The sequence below is a fragment of the Gouania willdenowi genome, chromosome 20 (assembly GCF_900634775.1).
Source record: "Gouania willdenowi chromosome 20, fGouWil2.1, whole genome shotgun sequence".
NCBI lineage: Eukaryota > Metazoa > Chordata > Actinopteri > Blenniiformes > Gobiesocidae > Gouania > Gouania willdenowi.
In genome coordinates, this window is record NC_041063.1 from 16689571 (window position 1) to 16712494 (window position 22924).

A 22924-nucleotide genomic window follows, 5' to 3' on the forward strand; every position below is an offset into this window, starting at 1 on the left:
CACACACTGAGAGACAAACATGTGAGTCTATACTCTATACAGAGCTGATCAGAGCAGCAGACTGGGTGAGCTGACAGTTGTGCGTGTCAATCTGTGTGTTGAGTTTGCCCTGTACCTGGGTCCTTGGTGTGTGAGGCCAAGTAGACAATAATAGCCCAGTGTGAGAACATAAACTCCCATTAAACCTTTGTACTCCCCCACACAGACAGTCGGTGCCAGGCTGAAATTCACCAGCTTGTGGATGTAGTCTCAACCAGATGCCTTAAGTGACCCCCAGCTGCCCAGCTTTATATTTCCCTACGTATCTGTTTACACATACCCATGCAATTCATATAAATACACCCTACATTAAATTATATAGATAGTTCATTCAATAATAAGTACATTAGACCAGGGGTTCTCAACTTTGGGGTCACCAGATGCCTTCAAGAAACTAAGAATATATTTTGAACAGTTTTAGCCCATTTTTGCTTATTTCTATTTACCCTTTTTCTGCAACTACACCAAACTTTAATCTACTTTTGCTACATTACTCCTATTTCTGCAACTTCACCATCTAATGTCAATTATCAAGACATTTTTGGCACTTTTAAACCTTATTTTTTTCACCACTTTTCCCACCTAAATGTCGCATATGTTGGCCCATTATTGTCACTTTCAACCTTTTTTCATCATATTTCATGCTTTTTTTTTTTTTGCCAATTTAACCACATTCACCATGTGTCATGCCCATTTTTTGCCAGTTTGAACTAATTGTTCCCACTTTTATTGACACTTAGAACCCTTTTTACCACTTTTTCTGTCCATTTTTTTGCTCACTCTAATCTGCAACTTTTAACTAATTTCTGCAGGTTTTTAAAATCCCATTTCACCACCTGTTCCAACATGTTTGGTCTCTTTCAACCCATTTTATTTCTGATTAACACAAGGATTTACATCTTTAAGATGACTATTTATACTATGATGCACATAATAATAAACGTTTCCTGGATCACAGTGGATCGTATTCAGATCAATAAATAAATGTGGTTATCACAGATTCATAGAACAATTATAAATCATAATTTTGTTGACTTTATGGATGGGCCCCAAACAGCTCTCCCCTTTATCCCCCCTCATAGATGACCCCGTCTCCAGATGACTGTTCTTCAATGTTCATAACTGTGTTCAACCACCTTCAGGTACAGTGGGGGTCCCCAGTTTCTGGCACCATTATTTTTTGGGGGTCGCGGGCTGAAAGGGTTCAGAACCACTGCATTAGCCAAGGCTGCAGTGCTTTATACACTATGTTGTGCAAGGGTTCTCGCTGCTGCTGTGAACTCTGACACAGAGACGTGGGTGTGAAGCCTGAAGACCCTCGAGAACCAGCTCTAGTGCTTCTCCCGCACTCTGCCAAATAAAGGAGATGTCAAGAGCAGGGGAATTAACCCACTGAGAGCTTGGGGAGAAATAATGAGGGAGATCTGACTGTTCTGCCAGAGTTACGCAACCGGCAGCAACACAGCCTACGTTGTTTGGGGCTGCAGCATTTTATTATTTATATATCTAATTATATCCTCCCCTTATTTTTATCAACCCGAGCACGGAAAAAAGCAAATGAGCTGATGGAAAATCCTGAAAAGGCCTGTTTGTTATTTAACGCACGATGCATACGCAATTAAACGCATGTCTTCAACTAAACATGGAGCCTAAAAGTAAGAGATGGCGTTAATGATGCTGTAAAATTGATCCCGAAAGTGGATCAAATAAAAAGAGTGAAAACTCTCCAACGGTAATGATCCCCTAAAGAAATAAAAAGAGACAGATGGAGGGGATAAAAGACCAAAACTAAAGATGAGTAGACCATTGAAACATAGATTTCCTTCTTTTAAAAAAGAAAGAAAGGGTTTACCGGAATGTTTTGCATGCTGTTTTGTTTTTCTAGTGTTTTCTCAATGCTATTTTTTCCCACTAATGAGTAACAGTTTACAAATGTCCCTCGCTGGCTAGGAAATGTGCAAAATGCTGTCATTTGCTTTAAAGTGCAAAACAACCTTGAAACGAGCAATCACTGAATCACTACGTTTCTATCCTCAGCAATTCACATTAATACACATTCACTTGCTGCTTATTGTGAATTGAAAAGGGAATCGTTGCTGTTATTTACTAAATTAATTGTACATGTGTGAGACTCACTTGCTTTCCCAAGCCTCTGCTCTGTGAAAGCCATTCATCCTGACATTTCCACACACAGCCTGTCCTACTTAGAGGCCCCTGAGATTTACAGGTTAAACAGTATTCACCATTACCCCTAGAGGATGACAATGAGGCCTCTGTGTGCCTTTTAGAATCCCCGTGATTGCTTTTTCTACTCATCTGTATTGAAAAATGTATAAACCCGCGATGCTCCGCATTCACAAACTGGATGGTAGCCATTATTCATAGATGGTGGCAGAAAATCATTAGAAACTAAACATGATCTCACTTTTAAATAGCCAATTACTTTTGATGAATGCCAGCCAGGAGAGGGCAAAACTATGAGGAAAAGGTCGTTCTCTTCTCAGGACTTTAGCCAACAAATACTCGCCTTCAATCCTAAGCCTTAACTGTTAAATCTGCGTCATATTCTCTAAATTCCCTGTTTACCAGGTGGTTTGTTTGCACAAGAACTTTGACTTTTTGCACTGGGTTTCTGTTGTTTGCGGCCAGCGTACAGGATGACGTAACCCCATAACACGAGAATGCTAAACTAAAGCATTACAGCATGCCTCAGAACAGGGTGCCATAGACATCTCAGCCCAACCTCATTTGAGCCTAAGGGAGAAAAAACCAGAAACATCACAACCTGATATGCACTGATCAGAGTATTACCATGACCAAAGTTTAGGAAAATGTCATGCTTATGTAATTAATGTTAGTCTAAAGAATGTCAGCGGTTAATTTTGTAGTTTATGTCGTCTAGTAATAGACCGATACATCGGCTGGCCATTATTATCGGCCAATTTTTGTGTTTTTTTATGTGTATCGGCATCGGCCGATGCGGTCTGCTGCGTTTGCCGATCCGTATTATTTACAGAAAGAAGAAATATTTTTTACTTGTTCTTGTTCTACATCACCTGTTTTTAATATTTGTTAAATATTTTTTTTACTTGTTCTTGTTCTACCTCACCTTTGTTCATTTCAATGAATGTTCCTTTTTTTATTAATTGAGACTCGTACCATTTGTTATCATCTTTGTGTAATTTTAACGATGTAAACTGAGGGAGCAAAAGTAGCATCGGCTCCAAACATCGGTTCAATAATCGGCTAAGGCTATTTGAAAAAAAAAATCGGTATCGGCATTGGCCCTAAAAAAAATCCGTATAGGACTATGACAATTTTTTCTTAAATACACGTGAACAAAAACTATACCAAAAAATATTTCTATTTTCATTAACTAATAAAAACGAAACAAATAATGTCCACATGGGATGAAATCCAATCAGAACTAAGTTAGATTTTGGAAGGTATCCTGTATAAAATTTGCTTTGTTGCGTGGAAGGCGGGACTAGTCGGTAAGTGATCCAATAGGAGGTAAGATGATTGTGTTTGATGACGTATGACAGTTAATACGATTTTACGTATTGATCATATCAAACCTGTCTGTGTGTTTACAAACAATACCATCCCATATCGGGTTGATAAAAGGCAATTAAATCTTTCAAAGATGCATAAACTCATGACTTTATCTGTAACCGATTTAGTTCACTAAAAGTAGACTAAAACTGAAATGAAACTAAAACTATCTTGCCATTTAGTCAAAAATTTAAATTTGCTGCCAAAAGTAATGCTGTGGTAATGTTTTAAAGAAAGAAATTGAAGTTATTTTGATTCATGTAAAGATTACGTGTGACAGCAATAAAGTCTGCTGGTAGTTTTCGCCATGACGCATCACCATTAATAACAAATATATATATTAGTCATATTTAACGGTTTCAATAATTTTTTTTTTACAACCGAGGGTACAAAGCTCAGGCCATGGGCTCGTCAGTGTGTCTGTGCTTCTCTGTGCTCGAGTTCTCAAGAGTATATGGTGTCATGGCTGAATGTAACCGTGTTCTTGTTCTTTCTTCTAACGTAGACAGCGTAACCGTCTCTGTGCTCCAGCGGACCTTGATCACGATAAGCGGCTGTGAGAAATGGATGGATGGAATGAGAAAAAACAAAAAGAGAGCAACGCAGCAACAAACACCTACAGAAACTCGGGTTGATGAGTAACTGCTGATGGATTGAAAAATGTCAACACCATAAATCAAAAGTCTTCTGACTTCTATTTCCGGCATGTTCGTCCACATATGGAGAAATGAGCTGATCTCAAGCATACAGTGGCTTATCAGTTCGGGAGCTTAGGCTTAAAAGGAAAACGTTCAACTCTTGACAATAAAGGCCCCAGTTCAGCATCAGACGACAGTAATAAGCAGCCATGGCTGAAATAGGAGCAGTAATAAGGAGCAGCTTTTCTCTTCTTCCTCCTCTGGGTCAAAACTGACAGATTATTGACTTCATGATACCAACATGTCAGTCCAGTGTAATTCCCCAGAGGGTGAGACGCGTATAACTCAGTAGAAGATTGTCCTTCTTTATGCAAGCCTTCAGTTCAGTCATGAGGACAAAGTGCTGTATAGAGGGAAGTGGCAGGGTGAGCCAAGGGCTGCATGACAGCCAGCACCTACTGTAGCTTATAACTCACATTCCACTGCAGGTGTGGTCCACACAACATAACACACTGTTCCAGGAAAAACCTCAAAAGCCATGTGTACATGACATCTAAGGCTGCAGTGTATAATTAGAGTATGGTATTTTGTTTCTCTCAGGCAATGAAAAACATTTCTAACTGAGTAAAGCTCAAAAAACACAACTCAAGTGGACAGAAATCACAGTACGTAGATCTCAAACGTCAAATCTGAGCCGTTAATAAAGACTATGGATGATGGATGGATGGATAGTTAACATTTAAAGCTGCTGGAGACTTTTTTTTTTATTATTATTAGAATAATCCTTAGTGTAGGGCTCCTAAATCCATAAATCAAAGATGATTTGCTCGAAAAAGGTTGAAATTGTCTGAAATATTTCGCGCATTGCATTGTAGGATATGGAGACGCATAGATGTGTTCTGTGATTACTTGTGTTTTCCCCAAAAGATTCTGCCAAAGTGATTTCCCAACTAATTTCTGGTGTTTCCAACAAACTGTAAGTTGTGTTAAAACAATGGTGAATGTTTGTTTAACGGGTTTACACGGAAAGTCTCAAGCGAATCACTGTCCTCCTTCCTTGTCTAACGAAAAACCACAAGAAATCACGTTTGTAGGATAATTTGGTGTAAAAAAGTGCAAAGTATCAGAAATATGAATTTCTTCATCCCCACGTGACAAAAGATTGGCATTTAGCACATTTTTTTCTTCTTGCTTCGAAAAGTTTTTCTACAGGAGGGTCTGAACCCATGCTGTACCTCCAGGGAATGGCTAAAGTGAGATTAGACCTGATCTGTTTTAAGTTAAACAGCTTGTTTATTGACACCTGTCCCACTGGTAAAGTGCTAAACAGATCAACATGGGAGCTGTCCAGTTACATCATTGTATAATATTTACCATTTGTTGCATCAGAACTAGAAAAAGATAAATAAATTAGGGATGTCCCGATACAACTTTTTCATTTCCGATATGATACCGATATTGCAACCTTGCGTATCGGCCGATACCGATATTCATCCGATATTAGCATGAATCATAGATATTTTCATTTTATTTTTTTTCTTTAATATAAAAAAAAAAATGACTTATTTTGTAGTGTGGAATGTTAGAAAAGGCTTGATCAAGTGATGTTACTCAAACAGAGAACAATAGTCAGCAACAGTATAGGGATGAGAAAAACTGATCCATTTATTATTAACCAATTGGTTACAGCAATGTTAACCTTCAACACAATATCTACAGTACTCTACAATTGTATAAAATAAATGAAAAAATGAATTGGAAAAAAAGAAAAATCGGAAATTTGAGTCCGATATCCAACATTCGTTTTCAGGCTGAATTCAAACTGATATCCAAGATTGGGTTTAATGCTGCTCTACGAAATAAAAAATTCAATCTAATACATCAAAAATGTGACATTAGAATGGAAGCAACACAACAACGAGTACAAATCTAGCTTTGATACAAGCTCAATGTGAAAAAGGAAGTGATCCCTAAAAATCACCTCCTTTAACCAACTCCATAATGCATGAAGCTACAATCCGTACCTGACCACATGACTTAAAAGAAATTGGCTCTAACAAGTCGCTTCGCCTTTGCCGGATGGAATGAAACCGATAGGACTCTGAAAATAGAACGCCTGTGCTCTGAAATATTCAGCATGTCAGTGTGTGACCCAGTGTGTGTGTGTGTGTGTGTGTGCAATGGTTCATGGCTTCAGCAGCACAGCCCAAGCAGGTCACGGAGCATCTCCAGTGGACAACAAGTGCTGTCTGTTGTCCGTTCTGACAGAGCCGGGGGAGTCCAGGGCATGGACGCTTCCTGAGTGTACTTTGTGTGTCAGCAGCCATTTGATTAACGTGTGTGTGTGATGTGTGTGTGGTGTGTATGCGTGCATGCATGTGGTCGGTGACTGACCCTGGGATTTATTCTGGCAGATTAATTGTCATCATTCCACATGACAGAGATTTACAGTTCAAGGCAAGCTGGATGTTTCAAACATGACTATTTGGGAATTGTGCAGTATTTGAAAAGGTCTTTATTAAGGGTGTGAGAAAAAAAATCGATTCAGCGTTATATTGCAATATTTCACCGCACAATTATTCTATCGATCCAGAAAACATCCATATCGATTTTTTTAATCATGTTTTGTAACATTTAATTGCGCTAACATAAATATAACACATAAACGCCCGGTCACTAGGTGTCAGTTAACCACATTTGACAATGTTACACAACCTCACCCCTCCATGCATTTTAGCTTGGATGTTGACTGCACTTTATTTTCATAAAAATAATACTGGCCACTTTTTTTTTTTTTAAATAATTTGAGAACTTAGAATCAGAATCTGTTGTAGAAGCAAAGGTTAAACTTTTTAGAAAAATGTAATTTGACAGTTTAATAAACATACCACTTGTTTTTTTGTTTTTTTTTATAGAGGGTTTTCACAGCGCGTCATCAACCCAGAAGTCGCCATTTTGGAGATAAAGCAGCAGCTCTACAAACAGACAAAATGGTGAACTATTGCCGTGTTTTTGGCTGTACCAATGGGTCAAACAGTGAGACACATTTGTAGTTTTATGGATTGCCAAAAAATATAACAAATCAAGGAGAACAATCTCACAAGTTATCAGAGGAAAGGAGGCGCTTGTGGCTAGCAAAGCTAAACCAGGATCTACGAGGCAAAAATCTGGACAAACATCGGAATATTGCAACAACACATCATCAGTAGGTTAAAAACTAACCTGCAGTGGTGAGTAGTGCAAAAGGAAGATGAAGTAAACGTGATTATCTTTTCCAGTATTTACATTAATGAGTGTGCGTAGATGTACGTTTAAATTAAATGATATACGTGTATGTACATTCACAGTTACAATTTAGTTCCAGGGTTATTTCACAGCCACGGGTCTGACAGTCTTTGACTGTTTAGCGTTCATTAGAGTGACAGCCTGTGGGAAGAAACTGTTCTTATGACGGGTTGTTTTGGCGCTGATATGAATTATATCATTATCATCACACTAGAAAATTAGTTAAGAGCTGCTGCAAACAACAATTTACTTACCTGACAAAGAAATGGGCCCAACAAATTTGGATGTTGCCTCGTAGTTCCTGGTTTAGCTTTGCTAGCAACAAGTGCCTCCTTTCCTCTGATAACTTGTGAGATTGTTCTCCCTGATTTGTTATTATTTTTGGCAATCTATAAAACTCCAAATGTGTCCCACTGTTTGACCCATTGGTACAGCCAAAAACACGGCAATAGTTCACCATTTTGTCTCGAAATTCAGGATTTTCTGTTTTATCTCCAAAATGGCGACTTCCGGATTGATGACGCGATGGATGACGCGCCGTGAAAACCCTCTATTAGTACTTGAATTACAGTTAGTTACCATTGACGTTAGGGGTGGTAACCTCTGGGTACCTCACGATACAATACGATACGAGATACATAGCTCGCAATACGATTATCTCGTGATATGACGATACTGCGATTATCAATATATTGGTCAGAAATCAATCTACGATAATCAATGACATAACAAGAAGAAAAAAGATTAAGTCAAAAAATTTAATTTTTATTTAATGTCTCTGAAAGACAATAAATTGAAAAAGTGTCCTATGAACAGTGACACTATTTTAGTGCAACATGTCTGTAAATAACAACAAACGAATAAGTATCTGCAATAGTGCTTTCTGTAAACAAAAAATAGGGTCTTTCTTACCAGTCACACCATTATAGTGCAATATCCCAGTAAATAATATATTGGTTCCTTCAACAAACAGTGACAACATTTCTGTGAAGACCTACCTGCACATTTTAGTGAAAAAGCAGAAAAAAGTTTTGAAAAAAAAAAAAAAAGATCGATAGCACAAAAATATAGCAATATATCGCCGTATTGAGATATCGTCACACTCCTAATTGACGTGTTCCTGCAAGTTAGAAAAACAGGAAATAAGTTGTATTTCATACCATTTTGTACTTGTGAAATTTAAATCTGTAATTACTGATTTCGCGATGTGTATCATATGGTTTAATATAGGGATATGTCACGATTTATTGTATTGTGACATGGAAATCGTGAATCGTATCGTCAGATTCAAGGCAATGCACACCCCTATTCTTGATGTTAAATTGTTCAAACATAATCCCAACATATGTGTTTTTTCTGATATTCAATTATGAAACCAAACCCTGCCCTCGGTATAAACATTTACTTGTAGATTTCTAATCAGAACAAGTCCCTGTCCCCTTTATAGTTGCTGGATTGTTGAAGCTCTGGCTGAGAGGCCACTGAGTCACACACGTTCATGTATGCCACTGTGGCTCAGCAGAGGGTGAACTGACAGGGTGACCTTTTCTCCAACAAAGACGCGGGAAAATGTTCCCTGTTGACGAAAAAAGCGTGCAGCCACTGGTTTGGAGATATCCAGTCGCCTCCATGTTTTCTCCACTTTCTTCTCTCGCTGCTCAGCAAACAGTACACGGTGGAGTCGACTGTGAGTGACTTCAAGGAGTTTCAGAGTTATTGGCATACAAAACAACTCAACAGCAAGTGAAAAATGCTTTGAAACTCTTGACTCATGAAGGGGAATTTGTCAGATTATGTCATCAGCACATTGTAAAGTGGCAGCTCTTGATCAAAACAGCAGAGAGAGAATGTGTTTTTCTTCAGCCTCTGTAATCTGGAGAGCAGCTGTTGTTTTCAGGGACTTCTTTGCACAGATGAAAGTGGGAATTTCTCACAGTGTGTGTGTGTGTGTGTGTGTGTGTGTGTGTGTGTGTGTGTGTGTGTGCGTGTGTGTGTGTGTGTGTGTGTGTGTGTGTGTGTGTGTGAGTGTGTGTGTGTGGTCTTAAAGAATGCCCTATTGTACTCATACTCATGTGCAATACATTTATTGTCGTTTAGGATGTTTCATTTCCAACTAATCTAACAGAAAATAACTAGAAAATAGACTAGATCAAATCAAATGTACTTAATGATGGGCTCAGGAATAGTTATCAGCATTATGTGAAGGGGTGACAGTAATTCAAGGAGAAAGGAGAGTACCTGCCCCCCTACCCTGTTCATAATTATGAAAAACCGCATGTTTTTATTCAAAGGGATAGAATAAAAATATATATTTACGTCCTGGTCAAGCAGTATTCTATAAATTACAGGCCATATAGGGTTTTTTATGGTCTTTACATGAACAATGGAGGGTTATCCGTCTTGCTGCAGAATAATCACAAACAACCACCGGCTGCACCAAAATACATAGCAGAGGAAACCAACAACAAGCAAAAAATGACCGCGCGTAAAAAAACGAGCCGTTTCTGTGCGCCTTACCTTTATCCTGGCATGAAGAAATGCTCTCCTCTTCTTTGGGGTTTGAGACCTGTGTTATTATGGACGTGTTGTCCATGGAAACTAGATGTTACGCGCCTTGGGCTGCACCGTTTTATTATTCCTTGGCATTCATTACAGAGTCTTGTAGTGTTACTACAGAGTCCCCAAGCTGCGCGCAGGCTACACTGTCCGCTGTCGGCCACAATTAAAACAAGCAGCTCTCAGTCCGAGTGCGCGCTCCCATTCCCCCCAACACGGCCTGTCAGTGTCCGGGGCTCTGAGGGGACGGTCCGAGGCATAGGAGACGAACAGCGACGCGTCATAGTCCCGCGCACGGAGTCCGTGGTCGTCCGTAGCAGGCAGGCAGCACAGCCCCCGCCTTCTGCTGCTGTAAAACGCTCCGGCTTCACTGCAAACTCATCAACATCCACTGACTGCGTTCATCCAGTGATGGCGACTGTCCTGCTGCTGCTGCGGCTGCGGCTGCTGCTGCTGCGGTCACAACAACATCCATCCAACACTGACCCAAATCATCCCCTACATTTTATGTGGAATATTTCTGCTCCATTTCTCCCAGAACAACATTCACAGCTATATTTATTGTCTGCTTTGTTGTTTAAAAACACCAAACATTTATGTTTTTTCATGAAACAATCAAATTTAACAACCTTCTTCTCATAATTTTTTATTTTTTATTTTTTTGTGAAGGTGATATATATGTCTAAATAGAATTGAGTTAAAGCTATATGGCTATATCATTTAATTTGTACTTTGCCATTCTATGTATAGGTGTAACCGGGTTGGGTCAATCACATTTTTCAGTTACAATGAAGTTTTTAATTACGGTTCAATTACAATTACAGTGACCAGCATGTTTTCTAATTACAAATATGTTTTATCCTCAGAAAGTCAATTACAATTATGTTCTCAATGACTAAAGTTCAATTACAATTAACCACCATTACTGAACCTGAAATAAATAGCCTAATAAAAGTTAACATTCCTCTTGTGTTAGCTTTCTGTTAGCATCTCTTATGATAACTGGTCCTAAATCAGGTGTAACATACACTAAAAACAAATATCTATAATCTAATTTCTTTTTCATCTATTGGTTACCTTGTTAGGCTCCTTAATCAATGAAACAATAGGTTTTAATATTTTTGGTGTGGGTGTCTGAGCCTTTTTTTGTCTAAGTATACGCCTAGATTTCAATTTTTTTAAAGGTAACATGTGTAGACCTGTATACATAACTGTAACATGGTTCCCCAGTTTTGCGTTTTAATTATAAATGACAATTTTTTTTTAGAATTTTCATGGCAATTTCAATTACAGTCAATTATATGTTAATTACGATTACAACAGCAGCAGATTTTAAAAATAACAATTATAATTACACCATAATTGTAATTAATTATCAATTACGCAATTACGATTATAATTGACCCAACTCTGATGCTTAATTATTAGATTGGATTTTTCATAGACACTCAAAGCACTTTTACGTTGATGTGCATTATTCACTCCATACATGGTGGTGGTGGTAAGCTACTACTGTAGCCACCAATGCCCTGGGGCAGACTGACAGTAGTGCATCATCGGTCCCTCCGACCACCACATTCATACTGGGCAATGTGGGTGAAGTGCCTTGCCAAAACACACGATTTAAACCCGCAACCCTTCCGTTATTGGATGATCCTCTGAGCCATGGTTGCCCCGTATATGCACAGGGCGGATGAAAGTATTGGCGCACCATTTCTCCCAGAAATAGTTGCAATCACAAATGTGTTTGTCATACATATGTTTATTTCCTTCATGTGCATTGCAAAAAACACAAAAATGTACATAATTTTACAAACTAATTTTTAAAAATGGACTGGACAAAATTGGAATAATATAGAAATCATAGCTGAAGCCAGTCACAATGTTTAAAAATGGACTCAATCTTTGTGTTTGGCGTGTCACACCAAGCATGGAGAAGAGAATGAAGAGGACTTAAGAAGCAAAATTGTGGGAAAATATGAACAATTTCAAGGTATATGTACAGTATGTATATATGTATGTTAAAGGTGGGAATATATATCGAAGATATCGTCATATTTAAACAGCACAAGACGTATTGTCAATGTCAGGTCTGTTTAGTTTTATTTGTATTTAGCCCCTGTGGTCCACTTTTAGTTGAAAAGGTCATAGAGTAAATACTGTATGTAGTACAGTATGTCCAGAGTTAGTGAAATAAAAGCATGTCTAATTTCCCAACTGTAACTTTTTTGTCTTTTTTCCCTTTAATGTGAGCCTATTATCGTTTAACGTATCGTATTGTGAACTAAGTGTATCGTCCCATCACATATATCTGCATACTGTTTCTGTGTCTCACTTTAGACTTTAGACAGGACGCCACCAAAGATCTGGCTGTAAATTGCACCGTTGGCCTCAGATTTATTGTGTTTCTGTAAAAATATGTAAATTGTTATACTGTGTATTTTGATTTATAATGATTACTATTTATATGTATCATTTTCAACAATAACTTGATGCAGTAGTTGACATGCTTCAACCTAAAATGTATCATATATATATATTTTAAGAATTTATTTTGTCTTAGTGAAATACCTTTTACAGTACAGAATAATTGTGTTTCTATCCGTCTTCATATCCTCTTTGACCTGCAGACGTCCTTGTGCCGCTCTACTTTTTCCAGCTCTTATTTGAGATTTTGTGTTATTAGAATTTTAAGTAAATACAGTACATAGGCAATACAATTTTCAAAGCACATACAGATTTGTTTTCCCTTTACAACTGTTTTCCAGTATTCTCCAGTATCTGTGCAGGCACTTTGGTTTTCCTAAATTGTCCAAATTCTTGCAGGACATGTCTCTCTTCACCTTTATACTAAACACCCCCAAATTCATCAGTACATTCATTTAATATTAGTGTGATATGAATGAATTAGTCATGTCATGGAACCATTATGTGGTATCTATTCACAACTGTGAAATAGGCCATCCCCTGTTGTGCCATGTTGTGAATCTTTTGGCTCGTATACCGCCATCAGGGAGTAGCAGCAGGACAGTGACCCCAATATCAGTGAGTCCTGGAACAGATGGTGCAGCCCCCAAAGGGGCCTGATCATAACATTGTGCAGCCTGTGTGGGCTTCCATGAAGAGACAGATTAAATCAGAATGTGCCATAGCCTCTTTTATGATGGTTTTAACAAAGGAGAGCCAAGGAGCCGAGGCTAACAAGTGGTTTTTATTTTACATTAGCATTTTAGCTTATGTATACATGTATTTTTCCAACATATGCATGCTTTTGAAATCCCATTTATATTACAGAATGTCTGTCTTTCTTTCCCAAACTAATTTGGATAACAAACTGAACTCGAGTCTGATTTCCAGCGACATAAAGTCCACCCTTTCACATGCACAGATAAACAAACAAACTCCATCATGTCTGGGTCCCAGTGGACCATAAAATAAGAGCATAGAAGATGAAATGGTGGTCTGGTCCACTGCCAGCGCTGACGCCTGTGAATGTTCGTCCCTCTTCACCTTAGCTGTCACTTTAATGGCGCCAAGGCCCATGCACACAGCCTTAAGCGACCCCACCTTGGAGACCACAGTGTGATCGCACGTGGACAGGACATGGGGTGTTCCAAACAACAGAGCACAGGCTGTCATCTGCTGAGGCTGCTCGTAATTAAAGTGTAATCTTCCTGCTGACATGACGATTTCAACGAGGGTTATGCAGTGCCTTTGTTGTGATGTTTGCAGTGATTTACACGTGACACTGTGACACAGGTCTTGCAGTTATTCCACACAATCTGAGTCTCATCCCAGTAGAGGTTTATGAGTCTCAAATTACAGCATCTGTCAAGACTCATTGGACACTCGAGGTGCAATGACACCAAAGCTTGAGTAAATATACTTCAGTAGTGTATGTAATATTAATAGATCATCAAAGGCAAAAAAGATCAAATGGTTTCACGATATCAGTAACTTATGCAAAGAAATTCAATCACTGTGTGTATTGGGTTGACATATGAGCTTTATTTGAGTCGATTAATAAAATGAAAACAGCTTTGGACGCCTTCCAACCTATACATTAACATTCACTTGCTTTTATTGGATAATTGGAAACTTTAGGTACCTGCGACCATTTTCACTTTGAAGACATCACTTACTTACTGTGCAAAGGGTATTGTAGTAATTTGTGTCGAGGTGCTTCCACTTAAGAGACAGAAAGTGAAGGTTTTCATAACTGCAAGAGGAATGTTAGACTGGTTAAAGCATTGTGGTTGAATACAGAGCACAAACAAAAGGTTACACCCACATTTCCTTTATTCACGTTCTATGGAAATTCTATTTGCCTGATGAGAAAAAACTATTTAAATGCTTCTGTAAACAGGTTGTATGTAGTTCACACTCCCACTGCTTACTGCAATTCCCCATGGATATTAATAAATGAATATTACCGAATATTAATAATACAAAAGAATTAAATATAGACGTAAATTATAATTTTATGCTCAACCATGTGTGTTCAGTGCATAGGAGAAAAGATTTACAAAAAGTTAGATATTAGAGTATTTTTTTTTATATACTATAAACATTCAAACAATTATTAGACACAAGTAGTGCTTTTACATATTTTTTTTTACAATAATGAATGAATTTCATTTCATTGTATGTTATTAACTGGATAAAATTAATGATATGAATGTGTCCTCGAAAAATATGTCCATAATTAAAAAAAATATTATCAAAAACATTGGTTCACCTGTATTGCCCCCTAAAGGAATAGAAGTGAACTGCTCTTATGGTTGTTTTTTAATCCCCCAAACGGTAATAATCTATTTTTCTTATATATATTTATATATCTTTTAGAGCTTGTTTTATTTTCATTTTCTTCTATTTGTGCACTTCTATTTCTTCATCACTGATCCATATTCCTGACCTTTTTATTGTATGTGAAACATGTATTCACGTGTAAGGACATTTAGACAGCTGAAACCTAGAAATTAAGTTGGAAAAAAAATTGGTTTGTGATAATATGTTTCAGCCCTGAAACAGTTTTTTTTTTTTTTTTAAATCAATACATTTTTTCAATATTTGTAGATTTTGATTAGCTTGTTTTTGCTGTTGAACCTCATTTGGTGTTGTTTACATTGAGAATTATAAAAATGTATTTATTTTACAAACAGTAATTTGAAAAAATAAATAAATATTGGAGTTATTGAAATTCATCAAGCAGTTCTTGATTAACAATTTATTTAATGCATGCAACTATGTATTTTACTTTATTTTATTGCGTCAATTGTCGAATCTACCGATATGAGTGGTCCGTCTATGTGGCTTCTTGTGAAAATACTGATGCGGAACTCCAGCTGGGTTTACTTGTTTCGGCCGGTTTCATCATCCTCCTCCTCCATGCTTCTTCTCCGCAGCGCTGCCACGGCTCTGCTGAGGATCACTCCCCATTCTCTGTGCTCGGTCTTTGTATTGGGCTGTGTTTGCTCCCCGCCCAGAAACAGGCCGTTTTCCACCTCTGTCTGCCTGTGGAGGAAGAAAGAAAGGAAGAAGAAAAGCCTGTGGCTGCAACTGGCGGAAGAACAAAACATGGACGGAAACATTGAGGAGGTCCTCGCTCCGCTCAGGCTCGCTGTCAAGGAACAGGTAGTGTTTCCTGATAGTTTCGTTTGCATTGAAACACATAGTGAATAATGTACGGGGTCTGTGGCACAGATTCGCTGCCACTGTTAGCTTGATAGCTAGCTGGCTAACCTCACCAGTGTTGTGCTGAAAAGTGATTACCAGCTAAAACATGATTAGTCTTTGGAATCGCCAGGCTTTGAATGTCTTAAGTGATTGTCGTGTAGCATTTATTTGAGATGTCGGCCATTTATATCTTGGGCTGTGGTTTTTGTATCTTCTCTAGGTCAATGTTATTAAATAGACTGCATCCTCCTTGCAGTCTGTGATTAGCATAAGGTCACTTTTTGTCCCTACACTGTGAAGCTGTCTATGAATGAGGTTAGCTTTATGCTAACGCAGTGTCTGCCACGTTTCAGCTGCTGCTGCTGCTGCTGTGGAGCAGGGTGGGGCTGAGCCAGAAAGCTAAATATGAAGTCCATCAATTAGCTGCAGACTGCTTTCTAATCACTACACCACAATGAGTGATTTCACTACTCTCAGGTGGTGCAGATTACAGATGTTACCGTGCTGAATGTGACAGAACTATTAACCCTTTGAAAGACAGATGTTTGAAAATGAAAGGTTGTGTTGACTAACTAGATCTGTGTTTTAGGGAGACCTGGTGCGCCAGATGAAACAGGATGGAGTTCCAGATGTGGATGTAACTAAAGCCGTGGCTGAGCTGAAGGCGAGAAAGAGAACTCTGGAGGCCAAGGTAAACATTAAGATCAGTTTTAGGTGTAACCACTCACTCCTTTACTCTGTTCACGGCCCAGGGCCAGCTAAATGCTGTCACCCGCTTCAGTTTCTCCACACTTGTCACCATACTGGTTTACTGATTACACAACACAATATGCACAACTGTAACATCACATTGCGCACTCACCTTAAAACATGCGACTCTTCCCCACCCTTTCCATTGTTGTCTTACCCTGACTCCCTCTTCCCTGTTCCCTTCCCCCTCACCTATAGCTGTAACACTGCCCTCTCTTTTTATATTCTCACTTTATAAAGTTTTTCTTACCCTTCCATAGGGAGGGCTGGTGATGGTCACAATTATGCAATAAAGTAAATTCATTTATTTAATTGCAATAATGAAACGTGCATTGCTGTCGTGAAAAGGTTGCTATACATATAGTGTTAACCTTCGACAGCATGTGCAGAAGAGGAAAAAAACCTGAATCAAGCCTTGTGGTGGTCACACACCCAACCCTGATCTACCTTTCCCAATACGATCAATCTATGGTATTCAACAGTTTGAATTTCCAATAAAAGAACTTTAGTAAACACCAAAGGACCTAACTATTCAATTAATGATTATGTGCAATTTTAAAAGCATACATTTTATTTTAAAATGTGTGTTTTGATGATTATTTTTTTTAAATTATAAAAAAAAAAAAAATGACACTGAACATGATCAAACAACTTAAACTCATAGAGACCAGTTTAAACTAAAATACAACAGAGTCACTCATAAACCAGTCATTTTGCTTGTCTGTGGTGTGATATTCTGTATCTTCTGTCAATGTTGCAGGAACTGTCATTGCAACCCAAAGATGACATCGTTGACAGAACAAAGATGGAGGACACCCTCAAAAGGCGTTTTTTCTATGATCAGGCTTTTGCCATCTACGGAGGTAAGACTTGCGTGTTAATTCAGAATCAGGTTAAGTCTGATGCTCACACATGTTTTCAGCGTTCTGTTACCATGTAGTGTTGCTCCTCAGGTGTGAGCGGCCTGTACGACTTTGGCCCAGTGGGCTGTGCCCTGAAGAACAACATCCTGCAGGCCTGGAGGCAGCACTTCATCCAGGAGGAGCAGATCCTGGAGATTGACTGCACCATGCTGACCCCCGAGCCCGTCCTCAAGTAAGAACTGTGGGCGGTATTTGGATGATTGGATTTTATTAGGGAGAGAGAACATCTGTAACTGGTTTCACACTGTCTTGCATCGTTGAGATACATTTCTTCTTTATGGTTAACTGACATTTTAAAGATGTGATTTAGTGAAGGTGCCTGGTGGTTCCTGAAGTCAGCTCCAAAGTGCTGAACTTTGGGTTTTTACAAACAGGCACATATTAATAATCTCTGCGATTAATGCATGGAAGCTGTCACTGTAGCAGCCTTCCGTAGCCCGGTTGCAGATACATCCTCAAGTTTAAAAGAAGTTGCACATCATATTTTAATTTCTATGTAATTGTCCTAATCTGTTGCACTTCAATTCTCACAGGACTTCAGGCCATGTGGAGAAATTTGCTGACTACATGGTTAAAGATGTGAAAAACGGCGAATGCTTCAGGGCCGACCACCTCCTCAAAGGTAAGATTTAGTTAACAAATGTCTTTTGTACAGGTTGGTAAAGTATTGATTATAGATTACAGAATGACTCTGATAATCAATGATTATTAAAGAAGGAGGAGCTTTTGGTTTTCTTAACTTATAACAAGTCCTCGTGCCATGGGCTTCTGAGGATATGAAACTAAGCTACTTTGGGTTTCTCTAAGCCACTGCTGAGATTCAAAAGGTTTTACTGGTTCTATGTTTCAACATTGGCTCTTTGATGAATTACTGATTTGACAACCTGTCCCTGAAGGTGTTTTCACTTAATATTGCAACTTTAAATCAAACAGGCTGAGCTCTTATTCCCTTCCTGCTCTAAGCTCTAGTATTTGACTGAATTAAATGTTTGCCTCCATTAAACACTCGGAATGGAAAACGTATTATGCAGGTTGAACCAGTCTGGTTTCCTGGCACCATGGTTGAAAAAGGAGCTGCAGTGTGAGTGTGTTTCTATATTCACAATCCAAATAATAGGCACTAAACTGATTACAATACCTGAGTAGAGACACAGACCGCAGAGAAGGTCACTTGGCAACATATCTCACACCTATTTATAATTAAAGTTTTTTTTTTTTTTTTTTTTTATCCCTGCATTGTGAAAACAAAGGAAGTGAAACTGGTTGTTGCTGTGAATTGTAATTTGTGTGTGCTGTTTTCACCAAGTCATTTTCTACTTTCTGTTTCCTTTTCAGAAAATCAAAGTTTCACATTTTATCTTGTCATTGAGACAATAGTTCACCAATAGTTAATTAATAGTTTGAATGTGTTTGATGGTGAAGTTGCCTGGTGGTTCCTGAAGTCAGCTCCAAAGTGCTGACCTTAAGGTTTTTACAAACAGGCACATATTAATATTTTCTGCGATTTATGCATGGAAGCTGTCACTGTAGCAGCCTTCCATAGCCCGGTTGCAGATACATCCTCAAGTTTAGAAAAGCTTATTTTTGTGTACAGTTTCATTGATAAATGTCATTATTCTAATGTTGGACTGCATGGTGATTATTTCAATGTCCAGAGGTAATGTCTGTTGCCATTTTCCTCCAGCTCATCTCCAGAAGCTGATGTCGGATAAGAAATGTGCTGCAGAGAAGAAGGCCGAAATGGAAGAAGTCATCACTCAGTTGGACAACTTCACACAACAAGAGCTGAGCGATCTCTTTGTGAAGTACAGTGTGAAATCGCCCACCACAGGAAACGATCTCACTCCTCCCATCTCCTTCAATCTGATGTTCCAGACGTCCATCGGCCCAGGAGGGAACATGCCAGGGTAAAAAAAAAAACCCCACATAAATACCGTTGGGTTTTTCCCTTGTCATGCTGTCTGACAGTGATCTGTGTCTCTGAACGTGCAGATATCTGAGGCCTGAAACAGCTCAGGGAATCTTCTTAAACTTTAAACGTCTTCTCGAGTTCAACCAAGGAAAGCTGCCCTTTGCTGCTGCTCAAATAGGAAACTCCTTTAGGAATGAAATCTCCCCACGATCTGGACTCATCCGTGTTAGGTGAGTTATCCATTGCTTTTTCAGCTTATTGCACCCGTCTTATCTTTACATTGAAATGACAGCATCTCCCTTCTTTTGTGGTTTTGCAGAGAGTTCACGATGGCTGAGATTGAGCACTTTGTCGACCCTAATGAGAAAATCCACCCTAAGTTTCCAAATGTAGCTGACTTAGATGTCATGTTATACTCCTCTAAGGCCCAAACCAGCGGTCAGTCTGCACAGATGATGAGGCTCGGGGACGCAGTGGAGCAGGTAAACATGTCTGGAACTGAGTTTGGATTGCGTTTAATTGCAATTATCAATTCATTTGAGAAAATATGAATCTTTGCTCATGTAGGGAGTGATCAACAATTCCGTTCTTGGATATTTCATTGGGAGAATCTACCTCTACCTCTCTAAAGTCGGTATCGCCAAAGACAAGCTGCGTTTCCGACAGCACATGGACAACGAGATGGCTCACTACGCCTGTGACTGCTGGGATGCTGAAACCAAAACTTCCTACGTATGTTTTAAAAGCATCACGTGGAGCTCTTTCTCTCGCTTGTGGACCAAAGCTAAAGTTTATCTTGTCTTGCAGGGCTGGATTGAGATCGTGGGCTGTGCTGACCGGTCCTGTTTTGATCTTCAATGTCACGCACGAGCCACTAAAGTCCCTCTAGTTGCAGAGAAGCCTCTTAAAGAACCGATATCCTTTAAAGATGTTTAAACATGGCTAAAACATGAGTTCCTTGATGTTTGTTTTTTGACATTACTCCTTGACTTTTTCACACAAAATTGTAAACGTCATCCAATTTGAGGCAAACAAAGGAGCCATTGGGAAGGCGTATAAGAAGGATGCTAAGATCGCCATGGAGTATCTGTCCATCTGTGACGAGTGTTTCATCACTGAGCAGGAGCAGCTCCTCAATGACACTGGGTGGGTGGTGCAGTTTAACTGGGTCATCTGGTTTTAAAGGGATCTTCCACTGTTGATACAAATGTGGCCTAAAATCTATGAAATGCTATTATTAGAAGATCCATGCTTAATATAATGCATTATTTTGAACAAAATTAGTTTGATTAATTAATGAATAAAAAAAATGGGATTAGTTTACTGTTAGAACCTGTTTTCCACCATCTTGAAACCAAAAGCAGCACAAATTGGCATTTTGACCATAAAAGCTGCTAAATGGTTTAAAAAAGCAGGCTGAATGCTTCACTCTAATAGGAAACAATAGGCAAATAAGGGCATGTGATGTCATCAATCATGTGATTTCAAGATGGCAGAACACAAGTAGTCTCATTTTTTAAAAGTTAATAAAACAAATATGGTGCAAAGTACTGTAATGTGTTTTGTTAGGCATGGATCTACTAAGAACATTTCAAAGGTTTTAGGACACATTTGTAAAAACAGTGAAGAATCACCTTAAGACAAAAATGGCAGCAGAAGTTGGTAACATTAATTCATCTTTGCAGAGAATTCACCATCGAGACAGAAGGAAAGACATTTAAACTCACAAAAGACATGGTCAGCGTGAAGCGATTCCAGAAGACGCTGCACGGTGAGTTTTGCTCTGAAATGACGAGAGGAAGTTTCTTTTTGGTGTGACAGCGTTTTAATTGTTCTATTTTCAGTGGAGGAAATCGTTCCCAACGTAATCGAGCCCTCTTTTGGCATTGGTAGGATCATGTACACCATCTTTGAGCACACATTCCATGTCAGAGAAGGTGATGAACAAAGAACGGTAAGACTGCTACTCCCAAAGGAATGGGTTTATACTTTTTGTGAGCTGAAAGCTGCTCCCTAATGGAGAGATTTTTAGATTCAAAGAAGTGTTTTTAACTGTTTGCTTTTGTTCTGTTTTTATTTTTCTTTCTATGCTGCAGTATTTCAGCTTCCCAGCAACAGTAGCTCCCTACAAATGCTCCGTGCTGCCTTTGAGCCAAAACCAAGAATTCATACCTTTTGTCAAGGAATTATGTAAGCATTCTAATTTTTTTCAAAGACTTTTTCAGAAACATGTTTTATTTACCATTTCTTAAAATTGCTGTGTATTAGCTGAGGCCATGACCAAAAACGGAGTGTCCCACAAAGTGGACGACTCTTCGGGGTCCATCGGGAGACGCTACGCCAGAACAGATGAGATTGGAGTGGCTTTTGGCATCACTATTGATTTTGACACAGTGAACAAGACGCCACATACGGCCACTCTGAGAGACCGCGACTCAATGAGGCAAATCAGGGCCGAGGTACGACTGGTGTATTTTTCTTCCTATCTTTTTCTTTTTTTTGACATCTCTTGTCTAGTATTTGAAATTTAAATCTCCATAAATTATTACATTTAAAAGGAAAAATCTAATTGTTTGAGCCTAAATTTTGGTTCAGGTCTAAAAAAAATTATTTAACTGTCAACTTTAACATTTCCAAAAAATACACGTGTGCAAATTTTAGGAGTAAAAATTCCTAAATGTGTTTATTTTAAAACTCTATGTAAAAAGAATTTATTTAGTGTTGGTGACTAAATTGGACAACTTCAGTCATTTCTATTCTATTTCTTCTGTGAAATCACAGCGTAAATGCTCAGAGTTTAAAGTAATTTTATTGCATTTACTCGACCTCAGTGAACACAGCCAGTCAAGAACAAACTGCTAATATTGAAATCTGACAGTTTTCATATGTGTCTAAATACACAGGTGAGTGAGTTGCCGGTGATTGTTCGTGACTTGGCCAATGGCACGCTGACATGGACGGAGGTGGAGACCCAGTACCCCATCTTTGAGGGACAGGAAACCAGCAAGAAGGACACAACCGAAGAGTAAAGCAAGCTCCACTCAGCAGGAAATCACACCCAATTTACAGACTTCTTACACATTTGACACCAGGGGGAAACTTGTAACCAGCCACAGTGGAGTGCAGAGTCCTTCCTGTTATACATCACTACAATCGCTGAACTGTCCACAGTCCTGCGAGGCTTTAACAGGACTGTTTCTGCACTCATGAGCAGCATCTCATCTCTGTATGACTATGCTGATATGTTTTAAGAGGAAGACTGTAATAAAGGATGTTGTCAGTGGAAGAAAAGCTTCCACCATTCCAACTTTTAAGTGCAACTGGTTATCAGCTTCAATAAAAATGACAAGCACTTTCTGGATTCTAACATTTAGCTTTTATTTTTGCTTTGAGATGTGAGATTTATTGACAAAGTGTCACTAAAACAACTTATCACACACAATATGCCGTTCTAGCCATGCTGATTTAGGGTGGGAGAATTATTTAGTCAGTCAGGTTGGAACCAGGGGACATCCTTCACATATCAGTGTGAAACCCAGGGATCCAACTCGGTGAACGATTGAGGATGAGATGGAAGTGTTTTTGAACAG

At 38.7% G+C, this 22924-nt stretch overlaps 2 protein-coding genes and 2 non-coding genes across 5 annotated transcripts in view; 3 read left to right on the forward strand and 1 right to left on the reverse strand.

Annotated features, from left to right (window-relative positions):
* The window catches only part of ctdspla (CTD (carboxy-terminal domain, RNA polymerase II, polypeptide A) small phosphatase-like a), a 34576-nt gene extending 24037 nt beyond the window's left edge, over positions 1-10539 (reverse strand). For both annotated transcript variants that reach the window (XM_028434487.1, XM_028434486.1), the window contains exon 1: positions 10035-10539. In XM_028434487.1, coding sequence (XP_028290288.1) covers positions 10035-10110 — 76 coding nt within the window. In that variant the 5' untranslated portion in view covers positions 10111-10539. The remainder of the gene's footprint in view (positions 1-10034) is intronic.
* Positions 10540-15427: 4888 nt separating this feature from the next.
* gars1 (glycyl-tRNA synthetase 1) lies at positions 15428-22701 on the forward strand. The gene is made up of 16 exons (XM_028434297.1): positions 15428-15707; positions 16339-16440; positions 17260-17362; positions 17453-17594; positions 17956-18044; positions 19107-19329; positions 19415-19564; positions 19654-19816; positions 19902-20066; positions 20142-20249; positions 20335-20480; positions 21020-21105; positions 21179-21288; positions 21431-21524; positions 21603-21793; positions 22238-22701. Exons 1-16 carry the CDS (start codon positions 15462-15464, stop codon positions 22361-22363), a joined length of 2244 nt encoding a protein of 747 aa, XP_028290098.1. The 5' UTR covers positions 15428-15461; the 3' UTR covers positions 22364-22701.
* On the forward strand, positions 17740-17877 carry LOC114454596 (small nucleolar RNA SNORA84). Its single transcript, XR_003672558.1, has one exon. It is a non-coding gene; the product is annotated as a small nucleolar RNA SNORA84 (small nucleolar RNA).
* LOC114454595 (small nucleolar RNA SNORA84) lies at positions 18847-18984 on the forward strand. Its single transcript, XR_003672557.1, has one exon. It is a non-coding gene; the product is annotated as a small nucleolar RNA SNORA84 (small nucleolar RNA).
* Positions 22702-22924: the final 223 nt, after the last annotated feature.

Excerpts from the sequence above, each read along its gene's own strand:
- gars1 (XM_028434297.1), top strand. The coding sequence starts at position 15,462 with ATGCTTCTTCTCCGCAGCGCTGCCACGGCTCTGCTGAGGATCACTCCC. Across the intron at positions 18,045-19,106 it reads GGCCGACCACCTCCTCAAAG|CTCATCTCCAGAAGCTGATG; the intron begins GTAAGATTTAGT and ends ATTTTCCTCCAG. Across the intron at positions 20,067-20,141 it reads CTGAAACCAAAACTTCCTAC|GGCTGGATTGAGATCGTGGG; the intron begins GTATGTTTTAAA and ends CTTGTCTTGCAG.